Source organism: Salvelinus namaycush, chromosome 2 (assembly GCF_016432855.1).
Source record: "Salvelinus namaycush isolate Seneca chromosome 2, SaNama_1.0, whole genome shotgun sequence".
NCBI lineage: Eukaryota > Metazoa > Chordata > Actinopteri > Salmoniformes > Salmonidae > Salvelinus > Salvelinus namaycush.
Genome location: NC_052308.1, coordinates 38,557,533 through 38,576,863, shown reverse-complemented (window position 1 = coordinate 38,576,863; position 19,331 = coordinate 38,557,533). Strand labels below are relative to the sequence as shown.

At 39.5% G+C, this 19,331-nt stretch overlaps 1 protein-coding gene across 1 annotated transcript in view; it reads left to right on the top strand.

Moving 5' to 3' along the window:
- LOC120025877 (sodium- and chloride-dependent GABA transporter 2-like) overlaps positions 1-4,096 on the top strand; it is a 28,161-nt gene extending 24,065 nt beyond the window's left edge. The window contains exons 13-14 of the mRNA XM_038970591.1: positions 758-928; positions 3,935-4,096. Coding sequence (XP_038826519.1) covers positions 758-928; positions 3,935-4,096 — 333 coding nt within the window. The remainder of the gene's footprint in view (positions 1-757; positions 929-3,934) is intronic.
- Positions 4,097-19,331: the final 15,235 nt, after the last annotated feature.

The following is a 19,331-nucleotide window of genomic DNA, read 5'->3' as shown; positions in this document are numbered from 1 at the left end:
GGCCAGTGAACTGGCTAACTTCTGGCTAGCTTCTGTTGTAGATTTCAGACCCCAAAATAGGGCTATGTTCTGTATAACTCCCCCTACCTTGTCACAACACAACTGATTGGCTCAAACGCATTAATTCCACATATTAACTTTTAACTAGGCACACCTTTTAATTTAAATGCATTCCAGGTGACTACTGTGCCTCATGAAGCTGGTTGAGAGAATGCCAAGAGTGTGCAAAGCTGTCAAGGCAAATGGCTACATTGAAGAATCAAAAAAATATATTTTTTGATTTGTTTAACACTTTTGGTTACTACTTGAATCCATATGTGTTATTTCATAGTTTTTTATGTCTTCACTGTTATTCTACAATGTAGACAATGGTAAAAATAAAGAAAAGACCTTGAATGATTAGGTGTGTAGAAAGTTGACTGGTACTTTATTTAATTGTTTCCAATTTCATAAAATGTTTGTTACATGTAATCTTTTGTTTCAACTATAATGCCTGATAAGCATCATCAACAGAAGGAACATATTGGGTGTGCGCCAGCTCATGCTTTTTATTAGACCATTATAAATGCTTCACCAGAAGCCTGACCTAAATGTACTGGAGAAACCATAACCTTGTTCTTAACCTTATCTTGTTCATCTGTCCTCACTCAACCCTCACTGTTACCATATAATGTTATAATTAGTACAATGCTATCGGAAAATACATTGTGTTCTTTAATGTTTATTATACAACCTCCATCCATATCTTTTGTTCTAGGCTACATTTGTCTTCTCCTTGATGAAGTTAGCCCCGCTGAAGTTCAACAACACCTTTCAGTATCCTTGGTGGGGTTCCGCCGTTGGCTGGTGGTTCACTCTCTCCTCCACCCTCATGGTTCCTCTATGGATGGTGTACATCGTGAGCGTCACTCCTGGCACACTGCGACAGGTAAATAGGGACATCATTTATTATGTTTCTATAGAGTTTCACATTGCTTGACTTGGGCAGGAGCTCTCCGGAGCTGAGTACCGGCAACTAAAATGTTTAACTTCTACTTGCACACAATCCCGGATCCGGGAGCACCCCCATCAGTAAAAAAGCTGACTAGCATAGCCTAGCATAGCGTCACAAGTAAATACTAGCATCTAAATATCATTAAATCACAAGTCCAAGACTCCAGATGAAAGATACACATCTTGTGAATCCAGCCATCATTTCTGATTTTTAAAATGTTTTACAGGGAAGACACAATATGTATTTCTATTAGCTAACCACGATAGCAAAAGACACAACTTTTTTTCCCACCATTTTTTTCCTGCATAGGTAGCTATCACAATTTCGACCAAATAAAGATATAAATAGTCACTAACCAAGAAACAACTTCATCAGATGACAGTCTGATAACATATTTATTGTATAGCATATGTTTTGTTAGAAAAATGTGCATATTTCAGGTATAAATCATAGTTTTACATTGCAGCCACCATCACAACTCTCACCAAAGCAACTAGAATAACTACAGAGACCAACGTGAATTACCTAAATACTCATCATAAAACATTTCTGAAAAATACACAGCGTACAGCAAATGAAAGACAAAGATCTTGTGAATCCAGCCAATATTTCAGATTTTTTAAGTGTTTTACAGCGAAAACACAATATAGCATTATATTAGCTTACTACAATAGGCAACCACACAGCAGCATTGATTCATGCACGTTAGCGATAGCGAATAAACCAGCAAAAGATATTACATTTTTGACTAACCTTCTCAAAACTTCATCAGATGACAGTCCTATAACATCATATTACACAATACATATAGAGTTTGTTCGAAAATGTGCATATTTAGCGGCACAAATCGTGGTTATACAATGAGAAAAGTAGCCAGGCTGCCAACAATATGTCGGGAGAAATCTTGGGAGAGGCACCTAATCTAATCGATAACTAATCATAAACTTGACTAAAAAATACAGGTTGGACAGCAAATGAAAGATACATTAGTTCTTAATGCAATCGCTGTGTTAGATTTTTAAAATTAACGTTACTACGGCATACAGCGTGCGTTAAAGCGAGACCGCACCGAAATGAATGGCGGAATATGCATTTTACTTTTTTCAACAGAACAACGAATTAACATCTTAAATAGTTCTTACCTTTTGATGAGCTTCCATCAGAATCTTGGGCAAGGTGTCCTTAGTCCAAAATAATCGTTGCTTGGTTGTAGATTGTCCTCTTCAACGTTCGATTTAGCAGTAAACATTAGCCATGAGGCAAAGACGTGTCCGACTCACTAAAACGCAGGACGATTAAATATCCGAAAATCGCAATATACCGATATAAACTGATATAACTCGGTTTAATATAACAACATTATGATGTCTTTAACACCTATAACGAATAAAAACATGACCGGATATATCTAAGGCCTATAACCGGAGCGTTCTAGAGCCACAGCCAGATGTCCTTCCTGCGTCAGAGCGAAGTGAACAAAGACCGGACCCTACGTTCCCAGGCTATTTATAACCTCTCAGCAACCGCAGCAACCGCTTAAAATTAACGTTACTACGACATACAGCCTGCGTTAAAGCGAGACCGCACCGAAATAATGGCGGAATAGTAGATTTACATTTTTCAACAGAACAACGAATTAACATCATAAATAGTTTTTACTTTTGGATGAGCTTCCATCAGAATCTTGGGCAAGTTGTCCTTTGTCCAGAGCAATCGTTGCTCGGTTGTAGATTGTCGCCTTCAACTTTGGAATTAGCAGTAAACATTAGCCATGTGGCCCAGACGTGTCCAACTCACTATAACGCAGCACTAAGAAATATCCAAAAATCGCAATAAACTGATATAACTCGGTTTAAAATAACAACATTATGATGTCTTTAACACCTATATCGAATAAAATCAGAGCCGGATATATCTAAGGCCTATAACGGCAGCTTTCCAGAACGCAATCCTGAGGTCTGTCTTGCGTCATGGCGAATGTTGAAAAGGCTGCACCCCCGATTCCAAGCCCATTTATATAGCCTCAGATCTGCCTAGCAACTCCATTCCAATTCTCATTGTTTGCTGACATCCAGGGGAAGGCGTATGCAGTGCATGTCGACCAATAGAATACATGCAAATTAATAAACCGACCCTGAAACAGATTGCATGATTTCAGATTTCTCACTTGCTGACAGGAAGATTGCTCCAACTCGAGTTCTGTTTTACTCACAGATATAATTCAAACGGTTTTAGAAACTAGAGTGTTTTCTATCCAATAGTAATAATAATATGCATATTGTACGAGCAAGAATTGAGTACGAGGCAGTTTGATTTGGGAACAAATTTTTTACAAAGTGAAAACAGCACCCCCTATTGAGAAAAGGTTAACAGCTTGAGCTCCTGTTCCTCTTTTACAATATTAGCTCAAAAGTATTGTGGAGCTCATGCACCTAAATGTAAACAGTACCGACACCAAACATGAGTACCGGCAACTGTCTCAGCCCAAGTCAAGCACTGGAGTTTCAAAACAGAAAAGTATCTCAAAGTGGTCCAAAAGCAACAAAAAATCAAGCAATATATCATAAGTAGCCTAGCTATAGCTAGTTACGTAGGTCGACGATAGAGGCTAAGTCTTTGAGGACATCCTCCAAAGATGGAGCAATGGTCATGAGAGGACATGGTTAATTTCTCACTATCAATTCCAAACTTCAGATCTTTTAAAAGTTGGCAGGTATCACTTGTGGTGTTATCGCTAGTTATGTCTCTATTTATCGAATGATCAGATCCATTACCCAAACCCCATTTCCTCCCCAATATACACTGATGTTGTTTCTTCTACCAACTAAGAAAATAAGACAAACAATCAACGTTCTGCAAACATCACCAGTTATTGTATGTCTCATTTCTTTGGTGGTCTATCTTTGAAATGCTCCTCTGTCCTCTTTATTGATTCTTTAGAGACTGTCCATCCTCACCACACCGTCAAAGGATCTCCCCATGACCATGGCCCAGAAGAATTCCCTCCTGGCCAAGCAGTCAGAGCAGGACAGACCCCTGGGGGACATGGAGATACCAGCCTGGGGCCACAACCTCCTAGACAGAGACACTGGCCCCCTGTAGAGACACTGTCCCCCTCTCTCAGCCACCTTCCCTATAGAACTTGAAATAAGCAGGTCCTGACATAAACAATACAAATACTTCCTGTTGTGTAACAGAGACTTATGTGACCCTTCGCTTGGTCTGAGTGGCTTAGAAAAGTATAGTACAGAACATAATCCACCCCATGCCTTTTTCTTGGGAGGGAGATGTGGGCAAGTGTTTCCAAAACACACACTATTTCCTGTATGTAGTGCTGATGAGACGTAGAAGCACTGGTTCTGGGAAGTCTTGGTGTGAAAAAAGAGATGCGGTCATTCTGTTTGGCCCAGGAAACCCTACCTAGAATTAATAGAATTACAGGTCAATCTTGCTGACTCATGTCAGAATGAGGAGAAAACATATTGAGTAAGGTCCGGCACAAAATATGGACCTTTGCAGTTTAATTAACCAGGACTGTGGTCATGGCAGAGTAATGGATGCATGGATCAAACACCTGTCACACAACATGGTGGAAACAAAAACATGACATTCCTGCTATTAGTCCCGGTTGGTTAAGTGAGTCTGTATATACAAGTGAACAAACAGTTTTTTTAAAGATACATTTTATCTTTGATTTAGGTGGGTTTAATAATCTTATATAGTTTTTTTTCTACTGTAATTTCTTAAGACTTTGAAGTATGACATTTGTGAAAATATATCGATGGTTAACGAGAAGGGATTGTGTAGATGCATATATAGTAGAAACACTGTAAAACACTGATAGGATTTGATGCCAATATCAATAAAATCATCAAACCTTATCTCATTTTCCCACCCATTCTTTGGAGTACTATAAATAAAAAGTGTAATTCGATGCAGAAATCTCTTCCGATATTCAGACATTAATCTAAGACCTGGGCCCGTATTCATAAAGCGTCCTAGAGTAGAAGTGCTGATCTAGGATCATAGAAAAGGCTAACTGAACCTAGATAAGCACTCCTACTCTGAGGTAATTGAACAGAGACATCATCATTCCACTGACTGTAAATACGTTTCCCCCAGAGGGTACAGACAGTGTTCTATAGCCGAGCTGAAGACTAATACAGGAACCATGCCCTTCTATGAGTTACAGATAAGACCAGTAGTTAACAACAGTTATCATTAGTTCAGGCTAAACCGACACAGAGCACACCCCACCCGCAATTGTGTCTGAGGTGAATTTAGCCTGATATGAAAAATGAATACTCGTAGCTTTAGACAGTTTGTACAATATCTATATTCATCCTTTAATGAAGTACTGTGGTCTGTATTACAGTGTACAAATGGCTCTGATGATTGCTGAGCAAAGGCAGTGGCAGCTCCAGCTCCACTATCCCTGATGACAGTTTGTGTTTTATCATTCATAGATACCATTATGACCCTCAATGTAGCAGGTCAGGGTGATAATAGTGTTTCAAGATTTTGATATATTATTGTTGTTCTCGTGATAATTTTACACAATTCCCCAGCTGCATATGACGTATTCCACTAGTATTTGACATTGAGGTCCAATGATTGGTTGTGTCACTCCACATGTCAGGCTATCATCCTTAGTGCTTCAGCAAGTTGTAATACTAGTTCTAACATATGTTAGACTCTGGTTCTAAACTCCACTGAGTTTAAAGACTAGGAGCTCTATTCAATCTGTAAATCTGAAGCGTTACAGATTCTGCGATAAATCTCAAGGTAATTTCCGATTGGACCGACATATACAGCGTTTACAGTGAATGCAGTCTCCACTAAAGCAGGAACATTGCCTTTAAATCTTAATCACTCTGCAAAGATGAATTTATGCAATGCAGATTGAGTCCTGGGTCATTCAGGTTTTCTGGATGAAGAAGTTGAATTATAATTAATGAATTCACACAACATATCTCTCAGAATCTCCATTGAGAATGCCTTTTAGTCCTGGGTTAGGCGTAATCTGTGTCTGGGAAACTGGCCCATTGTTTCCTACCTTTTTTAATACTGATTTGAAATTTCAAAGAGTAGCCAATCCAGGGAGAGACTGACAAGGTATAATGCCGAAGTTAACATAACAAGCCTTTGAAAGGGTCCCTTGTTGCCCTGTTATGTTATTGCATTACAGTAAATAAAGAAGAACAGAACAAAACTGATATCCATCAGATAATTCCTGGGCTTCAATACCTCTTTTGCCAATTGGCCTGAACCCTTTGCTGCCGACAACGGAGCCCCGCCGATCCATCACGACTTATCTGCCAATGTAACCGTTCGAGGGGGTTTAAATAGGCTCTCTCGTTGCGATGTCCCCTTGAGGGCCATCTGCTAGCCTGCAGCTAGCACCGGCCTGCTTGCTGTCTGAATCGCCGTGCCACCAGCTTACCTAGCTACTCGCTGGACCCTATGATCACTTGACTACACATGCCTCTCCCTAACATCAATATGCCTTGTCAATTGCTGTTTTGGTGATTACATTTTGTCTTATTTCACTGTAGAGCCTCCAGCCCTGCTCAATATGCCTTAGCTAGCCCTCATGTTCCAACGCCCACACATGCAGTGACCTCACCTGGCTTAAATGGTGCCTCTAGAGACAAAACCTCTCTCATCGTCACTCAATGCCTAGGCTTACCTCCAATGTACTCACATCCTACCATTCCCTTGTCTGTACATTATGCCTTGAATCTATATCTATAAACCTGCTCCATTTACTCTCTGTTCCGAACGCAATAGATGACCAGTTCTTTCAGCCTTTAGCCGCACTCTTATCCTACTCCTCCTCTGTTCCTCTGGTTATGTAGAGGTTAACCCAGGCCTTGCAACCCCCAGCATCACTCCCATTCCCCAGCTGCTGTCATTTGTTGACTTCTGTACCCGTAAAAGCATTGGTTTCATGCATGTTAACATTAGAAGCCTTCTCCCTAAGTTTGTTTTATTCAATGCTTTAGCACACTCCGCCAACCCGGATGTCCTAGCCGTGTCTGAATCCTGGCTTAGGAAGGCCACCAAAAATCCTGACATTTCCATCCCTAACTATAACATTTTGCGACAAGATAGAACTGCCAAAGGGGGCGGAGTTGAAATCTACTGCAGAGATAGCTTGCAGAGATCTGTCATACTATCCAGACAATTCGAGCTTCTACTTTAAAAATCCACCTTTCCAGAAACAAGTCACTCACCGTTGCCGCTTGCTATAGACCCCCTTCAGCCCCCAGCTGTGCTGGGGAGACCATATGTGAATTGATCGCATATGGTCAATTGTAATTAACACCCCGGCCATCCTACAATCTTAACTAGATGCCCTCAATCTCACACAAATGATGAAGGAACCTACCAGGTACAACCCTAAATCCGTAACCATGGGCACCCTCTTAGATATCATTCTGACCAACTTGCCCTCTAAATACACCTCTGCTCTCTTTAACCAGGATCTCAGCGATCACTGCCTCAATGCCTACGTGCGTAATGGGTCCGCGGTCAAACGACCACCCCATCACTGTCAAATGTTCCCTAAAGCTTCTTGTCAATAGGGGGGCGCTATTTTCACTTTGGAAAAAATCGTGCCCAATTTAAACGGCCTCGTACTCTATTCTAGATCATACAATATGCATATTATTATTACTATTGGATAGAAAACACTCAAGTTTCTAAAACTGTTTGAATTATATCTGTGGGTAAAACAGAACTCATTTGGCAGCAAACTTCCAGACAGGAAGTGAAAATTCTGAAAATGGGGCTCTGTTTCAGGGCCTGCCTATTCAACTGGCTTATTTATCGATATACATGCACTTCATACGCCTTCCACTAGATGTCAACAGGCAGTGGAAGGTGGAATGGGGTGTCTAGCTTGATCTGAGGTCGAACAAGAGCTTTTGGAGTGGCAGGTCAGGAATTTCCTTTGTCTACCAAGGCGCGAGGCGGAGCTCGACATTAGCTTCTGAAAAGCTTTCGGTTTACACGGCGAATATCTCCGGCTCTGATTTTATTTGATACATGTGATAATAACATCGTAAAGTAGTTTTTTTCAACCGAGTTTTATCAGTTTATTCAACGTTTATTGGGACTTTTGGAGTTTTCCATTCTTTGCGTCAAGAGAGGGTGGGAATGTTATCAACCTTGGCTAGCATTGTTGGCGCGAATTCGACAGAAGAAAAGGACATTCTAAAACCAAACAACAATTTATTCTGGACCAAGGACTCCTTGTACAAGATTCTGATGGAAGCTCAGCAAAAGTAAGAACAATTTATGATGTTATTTCGTATTTCTGTGGAAAATGTTGATACCTATTCTCTGCCGTTTTGGCGAGCGCTGTCTCGCAATAACGCAAGCTGTTTGTTATGGTAAAGTTATTTTTAAAAATCTAACACGGCGGTTGCATTAAGAACCAGTGTATCTTTCATTTGCCATACAACAAGTATTTTTATGTAAAGTTTGAGTTCTTTGGTCAGATTAGGTGAGTGTCCAAAATAGCTCCGGACATTCTGGTGAATCGATGCTACATATTCACAATGTATAACCACGGTTTGCAGCTCTAAATATGCACATTTTCTAACAAAACATAAGTGTATTGTATAACCTGATGTTATAAGACTGTCATCTGATGAAGTTGGTCAAGGTTAGTGATTAATTTTATATCTTTTGCTGGTTTTTGCGATAGCTACCTTTTGTGGTGAATAAATGCGGTTGTGTGTTTGGCTATTGTGGTAAGCTAATATAATTCTATATTGTGTTTTCGCTGTAAAACACTTAAAAAATCGGAAATATTGGCTGGATTCACAAGATGTTTATCTTTCATTTGCTGTACACCATGTATTTTTCATAAATGTTTTATGATGAGTATTTATGTATTTCACGTTGCTCTCTGTAATTATTCTGGCTGCTTCAGTGCTATTTGTGATGGTAGTGTTAGGATTTACCTAGGGGTCATGATTGGGGCTGTACAAATGTTTGGTGTATTAGAATAATTGATTATGCTTATGTTATATTAATAGAAGGGGAGGGGTTAAAAGACCCCTCCCTCCTTACATTTATAGGGTTTTAGACTACTGATTAACAATATATATATTCATTGTAGAAGTTTAGTATTGTTCTACATTTGTATTTTAGTTCTCTCTCTCTCTCTCTCTGCCTCATTATAAAGAGGCCCTTAGACAGAACTCTGCAGGGGAGTGAAGGAGATAAGACTAGGTAAACATTCCACAACGGGTCAACTTTGGGGGAAGGGGACATTTACTGCTAAGTGTTTAGCTAACAATAAGGGCCCTGTTTATACAGCTTTGTAGGCATGGTTTTGGTCCCAGGAGCAGAGGATGATGATATAGGTAGTGACGTCACCAGGGCGCGACTTAGGGTTTAATAAAACCACTGGAGACCTTTTGGTGGGGGCAGAACTTACTCAGAAACATGCGTGCTATGTTCCTGTTTGTCAACTTCTGTCTGCAATTGCATTAATAAAGGTTTTTTAATGAAATGAAATTGAATGAAATTTAATTAAAGATATTGTCATAATGCTAATTTCACCAATGAACCAATGATTGACAAAGAAGGACGTAAGGAACGAACCCTAACAGTAGCTGCAATGTAAAACTATGATTTATACCTCAAATATGCACATCTTTCGAACAAAACATGAATGTATTGTATAACATGTTATAAGACTGTCATCTGATGAAGTTGTTTCTTGGTTAGTGACTAATTATATCTCTATTTGGTCGGTTTTGTGATAGCTACCTATGCGGTAGAAACATGGTGAAAATATGCGGTTGAGTTTTTGGCTATTGTGGTTAGCTAATAGAAATACATATTGTGTTTTCGCTGTAAAACATTTTAAAAATCGGAAATGATGGCTGGATTCACAAGATGTTTATCTTTCATTTGCTGTATTGGACTTGTGATTTCATGAAAATTATATTATATGATATCCCTGTCCCGTTAGGCTAGGCTATGCTAGTCAGCTTTTTTGATGAGGATGCTCCCGGATCCGGGATGGGTATCACTGAAAGGCTAAAACACTTCAGTGAGCAGGCCTTTCTAATCAACCTGGCCTGTGTATCCTGGAAGGGTATTGACATCATCCCGTCAGTAGAGGATGCCTGGTAGCTCTTCAAAAGTGCTTTCCTCTCCATCTTAAAAAAGCACGCCCCATTCAAAAAATGTAGAACTTAGAACAGATATAGCCCTTGGTTCACCCCAGACTTGACTGCCCTTGACCAGCACAAAAACATAATGTGGCGTCCTGCATTAGCATCAAATAGCCCCCTATGCAACTTTTCAGGGAAGTCAGGAACCAATATACTCAGTCAGTTAGGAAAGCTATTTTTCAAAAGAAAAAAGCTTTTTCAAACAGAAAAAACAGCTTCCTGTAGCACTAATTCCAAAACATCTCAGCACCCCCTGCAGCAACTTGCCCCCCCGCTTCTCCTTCACCCAGAATCCAAACAGCTGAACTGCAAAATCTGGATCCCTACAAATCAGCTGGGCTAGACAATCGGGACCCTTCTCTAAAATGATCTGCCGAAATTGTTGCAACCCCTATTACTAGTCTATTCAACCTCTCTTTCGTATCATCTGAGATCGCCAAGGACTGGAAAGCTGCCTCGGTCATCCCCCTCTTCAAAGGGGGAGACACTCTAGACCCAAACTGTTACAGACCTATATCCATCCTGCCCTGCCTTTCTAAAATCTTCGAAAGCCAAGTTAATAAACATATCACCATTTCGAATCTCACCGTAACTTCTCCATTTTGCAATCTGGTTTCCGAGCTGGTCATGGGTGCACCTCAGTCACGCTCAAGGGTCCCAAACGATATCATAACCCCCATCGATAAAAGACAGTACTGTGCATCGACATGGCCAAGGCTTTCGACTTTGTCAATCACCATATTCTTATCGGCAGACTCAATAGCCTTGGCTTCTCAAATGACTGCCTCGCCTGGTTCACCAACTACTTTACAGATAGAGTTCAGTGTGTCAAATCGGGGGGGCCTGTTGTCCGGACCTCTGGCAGTCTCTATTGGGGTGCCACAGGGTTCAATTCTCGGGCCGACTCTTTTCTCTGTATATATCAATGATGTCGCTCTTGCTGCTGGTGATTCAATGTTCCACCTCTACGCAGACGAGACCATTCTGTATACATCTGGCCCTTCTATGGACACTGTGATAACAAACCTCCAAACGAGCTTCAACTTCATAACACTCTTTCCGTGGCCTCCAACCACTTTTAAATGCTAGTAAAACTAAGTGCATGCTCTTCAACAGATTACTGCCCGCACCCTCCCGCACGACTAGCATCACTACTCTGGGCGGTTCCGTCTTAGAATATGTGGACAACTACAAATACCTAGGTGTCTGGTTAGACTGTAAACTCTCCTTCCAGAGTCACATTAAGCATCTCCAATCCAAAGTTAAATCTAGAATCGGCTTCCTATTTCACAACAAAGCCTCCTTCACTCATGCCACCAAACATACCCTTGTAAAACTGACTATCCTACCGATCCTTGACTTCGGCAATGTCATTTACAAAATAGCGAAACTTTACTCAGCGAACTGGATGTAGTCTATCACAGTGCCATCCGTTTTATCATCGAAGACCCAAAGATAGTACTACTCACCATTGCGATCAGCAGGCTGTCCCTCAGTCGCCAAACCCACTGGCTCCAGGTCATCTATAAGTCTTTGCTAGGTAAAGCCCCGCCTTATCTCAGCTCACTGGTCACCATAGCCTACACCCACCCGTAGCACGCGCTCCAGCAGGTAAATTGAACTGGTCAACTCCAAAGCCAAAACTTCCTTTGGCTGCCTTTCCTTCCAGTTCTCTGCTGCCACTGACTGGAACAAATTGCAAAAATCTCTGAAGCTAGAGTCTTATATCTCCCTCTCTAACTTTAAGCATCAGCTGTCAGAGCAGCTTACCGATCACTGTACCTGTACACAGCCATTCTGTAAATAGCACAACCGACTACCTCATCCTCATATTATTACTTACCCTCTGGCTATTTTGCACCCAGTATCTCTACTTGCACATCATCTGCACATCTATCACTCCAGTATTAATGATAAATTGTAATTATTTTCGCCTCTGTGGCCTATTTATTGCCTACCTCCCTACTCTTCTACATTTGCACACACTGTACATAGATTTTTCTATTGTGTTATTGACTGTACGTTTGTTTATGTGTAACTCTGTGTTGTTGTTTTTGTCGCACGGCTTTGCTTTATCTTGGCCAGGTTGCAGTTGTAAATGAAAACTTGTTCTCAACTGGCCTAATAGGGGGGCGCTGTTTTCACATTGGAAAAAATCGTGCCCAAATTAAACGGCCTCGTACTCGGTTCTAGATCATACAATATGCATATTATTATTACTATTGGATAGAAAACACTCTGAAGTTTCTAAAACTGTTTGAATTATATCTGTGAGTAAAACAGAACTCATTTGGCAGCAAACTTCCATACAGGAAGTGAAAAATCTGAAAACGAGGCTCTGTTTCAGGGCCTGCCTATTCAACTGGCTTTTATTTATCGATATGTATGCACTTCATACGCCTTCCACAAGATGTCAACAGGCAGTGGAAGGTTGAATGGGGTGTCTAGCTTGATCTGAGGCCGAATAAGAGCTTTTGGAGTGACAGGTCAGCCCTTTTGTTTGTTGTCGACGGCGCGCGGGGGACCTCGACATTGTCTTCTGAAGAGCGTTCGGTATACACGGAGAATATCTCCGGCTCTGATTTTATTTGATACATATGAGAAAAACATCATAAAGTAGGATTTATCAACCGAGTTTGATCAGTTTATTCAACGTTTATTGGGACTTTTGGAATTTTCCGTTCTTTGCGCCAAGAGAAGATGGGCATGTTCGCGCCACATGGCTAGCCAAAGTTGCTAATTCGACAGAAGAAAAGGACATTCTAAAACCAAACAAAGATTTATTCTGGACCAAGGACTCCTTGCACAACATTCTGATGGAAGAACAGCAAAAGTAAGACAACATTTATGATGTTATTTTGTATTTCTGTGTAATATGTTGAGTCCTATTCTCCGCCGTGTTGGTGAGCGCTGTCTCACAATAACGCATGCTGTATGTTGTGGTGAAGTTATTTTTAAAAATCTAACACAGCGGTTGCATTAAGAACCAGTGTATCTTTCATTTGCCATACAACAAGTATTTTTATGTAAAGTTTATGAGTTCTTTGGTCAGATTAGGTGAGTGTCCAAAATATCTCTGGACATTCTGGTGAATCGTTGCTACGTATTCACAATGTATAACCACGATTTGCAGCTCTAAATATGCACATTTTCGAACAAAACATAAATGTATTGTATAACATGATGTTATAAGACTGTCATCTGATGAAGTTGTCCAAAGGTTAGTGATTAATTGTATCTATATTTCTGTTTTTGTGAAATCTATGCTGGCGGTGGATAAATAGCTTTGTGTGTTTGGCTATTGTGATGAGCTAATATAATTCTATATTGTGTTTTCGCTGTAAAACACTTAAAAAATCGGAAATATTGGCTGGATTCACAAGATGTTTATCTTTCATTTGCTATACACCATGTATTTTTCATAAATGTTTTATGATGAGTATTTATGTATTTCACGTTGCTCTCTGTAATTATTCTGGCTGCTTTGGTGCTATTTGTGATGGTGGCTACAATGTAAAACCAGGATTTGTAGCTATAAATATGCACATTTTCGAACAAAACATAAATGTATTGTATAACATGATGTTATAAGACTGTCATCTGATGAAGTTGTTCTAGGTTAGTGATTCATTTTATCTCTATTTGTGGGTTTTGTGAAGGCTACCTATGCGGTGGAAACATGGTGAAAATATTCCGTTGTGTGTTTGGCTATTGTGGTTAGCTAATATAAATACATATTGTGTTTTCGCTGTAAAACATTTTAAAAATCGGAAATGATGGCTGGATTCACAAGATGTTTATCTTTCATTTGCTGTATTGGACTTGCGATTTCATGAAATTATATGATATCCCTGTCCCGTTAGGCTAGGCTATGCTAGTGAGTTTTTGATGAGGATGCTCCCGGATCCGGGATGGGTATGAAGTAAAGGTTAAACAAAGGTGAAATAAAATAAATGAATAAAAATATATATTCTGTGCTCCTTGCAATTCAAATATGAGGAAGCTTGACAAGTTTGTCGTTGTGAGTAAGGTAAGACAGAGTGCCTATTAAAAGTGTGCCAGTTATCGGGTCGTACAACATGCCTACAGCATGTGGTACTATGAGATCTCTCAGTGTGACTGTGATGAGTGACAAGTTGTACTTTGTAATACTGCCTTCTGCATTCATATGTTAAATGATAAAATATGACATTTGGACCCTTTTTTTATTTGACATTTCAGGCCAGAAGGGAAGAGAGCTGATAGCTTAGTGCCTGAGTATAATAACCATTATTTCTGCTTGAAGATATTATACATTACCTCCACCAGAGTACTTATGGGTTCTGCAGTAAAAAATAATACACGAGTTACAACAGGTAAAATATGACTTGTAGTGAATATATAATACAACTAAGCCTACAACAGCAACACACTATCTCATCAACTGAAATGGTGTCTGACTTCGCTTTTATTTCCATAGATAGGAGAAAACTGAGGAAGATCAACAATATTGCCTAGTTAAGTTAAATAAAATCAACAACATTGTAGTTACTCCACAATCCTAACCAAATTACAGAGTGAAAATAACACAGTCTGAACTGAACAAAAATATTCCAAAACATTATTAACTATATGTCGTGAATACAAAGCGATATGTTTGGTGCAAATCCAATGCAACACATCACTGAGTACCACTCTTCATATTTTCAAGCTTGGTGGTGGCTGCATCGTTATGTGTATGCTTGTCATCAACAAGGATTAAGGAGTTTTTTTAGGATAAAAATAAATGGAAAAGAGCTAAGCACAGACAAAGTCCTAGAGGAAAACCTGGTTCAGTCTGCTTTCCATCAGACACTGGGAGACAAATCCACCTTTCAGCAGGACAAAAAACGCAAGGCCAAATACAGTGCCTTCAGAAGGTATTCATACCCCTTGACTTATTCCACATTTTGTTGTATTACAGCCTGAATTCAAGATGGAGTAAATCATAATCTCACCCATCTACACACAAAACCACATTATGAGAAAGTGATAAAAAAAAATGGGAAATGTTTGAAAATATATTGAAAATGAAATACACAAATATCTCATTTACATGAGTAGTCACACCCATGTTAGAGTCAATACATGTTAGAATCACCTTTGGCAGCGATTACAGCTGTGAGTCTTTCTGGGTAACTCTAAGAGCTTTGCACACCTGGTGTCACGATCGTCTTCGTATTGTGAGAGAGAGGACCAAGGCGCAGCGTGATATAAATACATCTTCTTTTTTATTAGAAGATGAAACGAACACTAATACAAACTAGACAAAACAACAAACGACCGTGAAGCTACAAAACGAAAGTGCAGACACAAGCAACTAACGTCAAGACATAGACAATTACCCACGAAATACCCAATGAATATGGCTGCCTAAATATGGCTCTCAATCAGAGACAATGAACAACAGCTGCCTCTAATTGAGAACCAATCTAGGCAGCCATAGACATACAAACACCTATACTAGACACTGCCCCCATAAACATACAAAAAACACTAGACAATACAAAAACACATACATCCCCCATGTCACACCCTGACCTAACTAAAATAATAAAGAAAACAAAGATAACTAAGGCCAGGGCGTGACACCTGGATTGTACAATATTTGCCCATTATTCTTTTTTTAATTATTCAAGCTGATTTAAGCAGTTTGTGCCCAGTGGGTGCCTTGGCATAATTCCAATACTTCCAAAGTGTACAGCAAATGAGGGCGTTATTATGAAAATTAAAGGTGAATGATGTTTTTCTTTTCTGGCTGAGTTTTAATACTCGCTCACGCACACATAGTTTCAGGAGGGGTCTGATTTATAACGCAAAGCATGCGTATGCACACTGCATTAGGAAAGTATTCAGATCCTTTCCCATGTTCCACATTTTGTTACATTACAGCTTAATTCTAAAATGTATTAAATGTAAAAAAAATCTTCATCAATCTACACACAATACCCCATAATGACGAAGCAAACAGGTATTTAGACATTTTTGCACATGTATTAAACATTAAAGGCGGGACTGTACACTAAACGTTGTCTGTTCGTTGTATGTACTCAGGAAAACTCCTAGCTGCAAAATCCAAACTTGAGAAAGTAGCATTGTAATCCAAAGCAATGTTAATATGATTTAAATTGGTATTCCGCACATAAACTCAAGGTTTCTGTCTGGAGCCTTTGTCAAGAATGTGCTGGTTGAGGGTGACATTTAGGGCCAGACAATTAGCCATAATAGGTACAATATATGCACAGTACATGCAGGCTTTTCCTTCTGTAAATGATATTGCACTATTGTATTTGTAAAAGTCAATCAACCATGATTTTAATCTCTGCTTTACCAGTTTGAAACAATATCAGGATACATTTTAGATTGATTGTTGGATGACTGGATGACTGACCTGATTTAACTTCAAAAATGAAAAGGGATTAAAGTAACAAGACATTTCATTCAAGTTATTGGATGAAGCTTGGATTAAACATCAACAGTATTACACTGGCTCACACTAATTAATGAGATATTACATGATAGAGTAAGTGGCAGTCTTTCCTGTGACATGACACGTGCATTCAGGACAATTGTCCTGTCTTCCAACATTCACAAATGTCTGTCTTGTTGGAATGGCACCATAACCTATTAATCAGGGCTGTTGAATTTGAAAGGAGTCTAATCCACATCAAAAAGAAACACAGTTAAATGTTTTTTCATGTTTTAGGTTGAGAATGTGATTGGATATAATATATGTGTCAAGATCGTCGTAAGGATTGGACAAAGGTGCAGCGTGGTAGGTGTACATTTAGTTTTATTTAAATTAATACCGAACAAAAACAACAAAATACTGAACGAACGAAACGTGAAGCTACTGGTGTGCACACAGGCAACTATCTGTAGACAAGATCCCACAAAACACAAAAGGGAAATGGCTGCTTAATAATGCAGCTAGTGGCCACACCAGATACTGACTGTTACTTTTGATTTTTACCCCCCCTTTGTTCAGGGACACATTATTCCATTTCTGTTAGTCACATGTCTGTGGAACTTGTTCAGTTTATGTCTCAGTTGTTGAATCTTGTTATGTTCATACAAATATTTACACATGTTAATTTTGCTGAAAATAAACGCAGTTGAGAGTGAGAGGACATTTATTTTTTTGCTGAGTTTATATATACATCTACACAATCCTTTCGCATTAACCATCGATATATTTTCACAAATGTCATACTTCAAAGTCTTAAGAAATTACATAGTAGTAGAAAAAAACTACTGTATGTCAGATTATGAAACCCACCCAAATCAAAGATAAAATTTGATGACAGTTGCCTTGATGACAGCTTTGCACACTCTTGGCATTCTCTAAACCATCTTCATGAGGTAGTCATCTGGAATGCATTTCAATTAACAGGTCTGCCAGGTTAAAAGTTAATATATGGAATTAATGCGTTTGAGCCAATCAGTTGTGTTGTGACAGGTAGGGGTAGTATACAGAAGATAGCCCTATTTAGTAAAAGACCAGGTCCATAAGGTTGTAAGAACAGCTCAAATAAGCAAAGAGAAATGACAGTCCATCATTACTTCAAGACATAAAGGTAAGAATATGAGGAACATTTCAAGAACTTTGAAAGTTTCTTTGAGTGCAGTTGCAAAAAACATCAAGCGCAATGATGAAACTGGCTCTCATGAGGACCGCCACAGGAAAGGAAGACCTACAGTTACCTCTGCTGCAGAGGTCAAGTTCATTAGAGTTAACTGCACCTCAGATTGCAGCCCAAATATATGCTTCACAATTAACACACACATCTCAACATAAACTGCTCAGAGGAGACTGCTTGAATCAGGCCTGCATGGTCAAATTGCTGCAAAGAAACCACTACTAAAGGACACCAATAATAAGAAGAGACGAGATTGGACCAAGAAACACGAGTAATGGACATTAGACCAGTGGAAATCTGTCCTTTGGTCTGATGAGTCCAAATTTGAGATTTTTGGTTTCAAACTCTGTGTCTTTGTGAGATGCAGAGTAGGTAAACAGATGATCTCAGCATGTGTGGTTCCCACCGTCAAGCATGGAGGAGGAGGTGTGATGGTGGGGTGGGGGGGGGGGGGGGGGGGGCTTGGAAAAGCGTTCCTCATGAAGCTGGTTGAGAGAACTACATGATTCCATTTGTGTTATTCCGAACCCTTGAATGAGTCGGTGTGTTCAAACTTTTGAGTGCTAGTGTATATGTGAAATTAAATTAAACAGTAATGTATGTTAATGTTAATCCTATGCTAGTGCTAATGATAGCAATAGTTTAATATGTTCAATATGTGTCACGTTCTGACCTTAGTTCCTTTTTTATGTCTTTATTTTAGTTTGGTCAGGGCGTGAGTTGGGGTGGGCATTCTATATTGTTTTTCTATGTTTTGTTCTGTTGTTAGATTTCTATGTGTTTGGCCTAGTATGGTTGTCAATCAGAGGCAGGTGTCAGTCGTTGTCTCTGATTGGGAGCCATATTTAGGTAGCCTGTTTTCTATTGTGTTTGTGGATGGTTGTTTCCTGGGTTTGTGTCACCATTCAGGACTGTTTTGGTTTTGGTTTTCATTCACTTTGTTATTTTTGTATTTTGTAGCATTCAGTTTATTATTAAAATATGACGAACACTTACCACGCTGCATATTGGTTCGATCCTTGCTACTCCTCTTCAGACGAAGAGGAAAACCGTTCCAATATGCTGTGATCTGTAGAGATAATATATTAGACAGCATGTGTCAAAGTGATTGATGAGCTATTTTTAGTGTCATGTGTTTATACCCTTTTATGGTCATCCTGCTCGGATTTGCTCACGCTATCGAGTGAGTGTTTATGTAACATGATAGCGCAGTAGTTCCTTTGAAGTAAAGCAAATGTTTGCAATAAAAATGTCCTGGTGATAATGTGTCGTGACCTTGTTGAACTGTTGAATGTGTTTGAACATTTGAAACAGTTGGGATTTTATGTAGTGTGTGGGGGAGGCCTGAGTTTGAAAAGTTTAAACATTTGGGAATTTTTGTAGTGAACTTATGGAGTTAGCTTGTGAGCCCCTTGTATATGAATAAGTAATTTCCGGGGTAGGTCTGTCTGAGTATAAGTAAGTGTTAGACTAGTCCTGTGC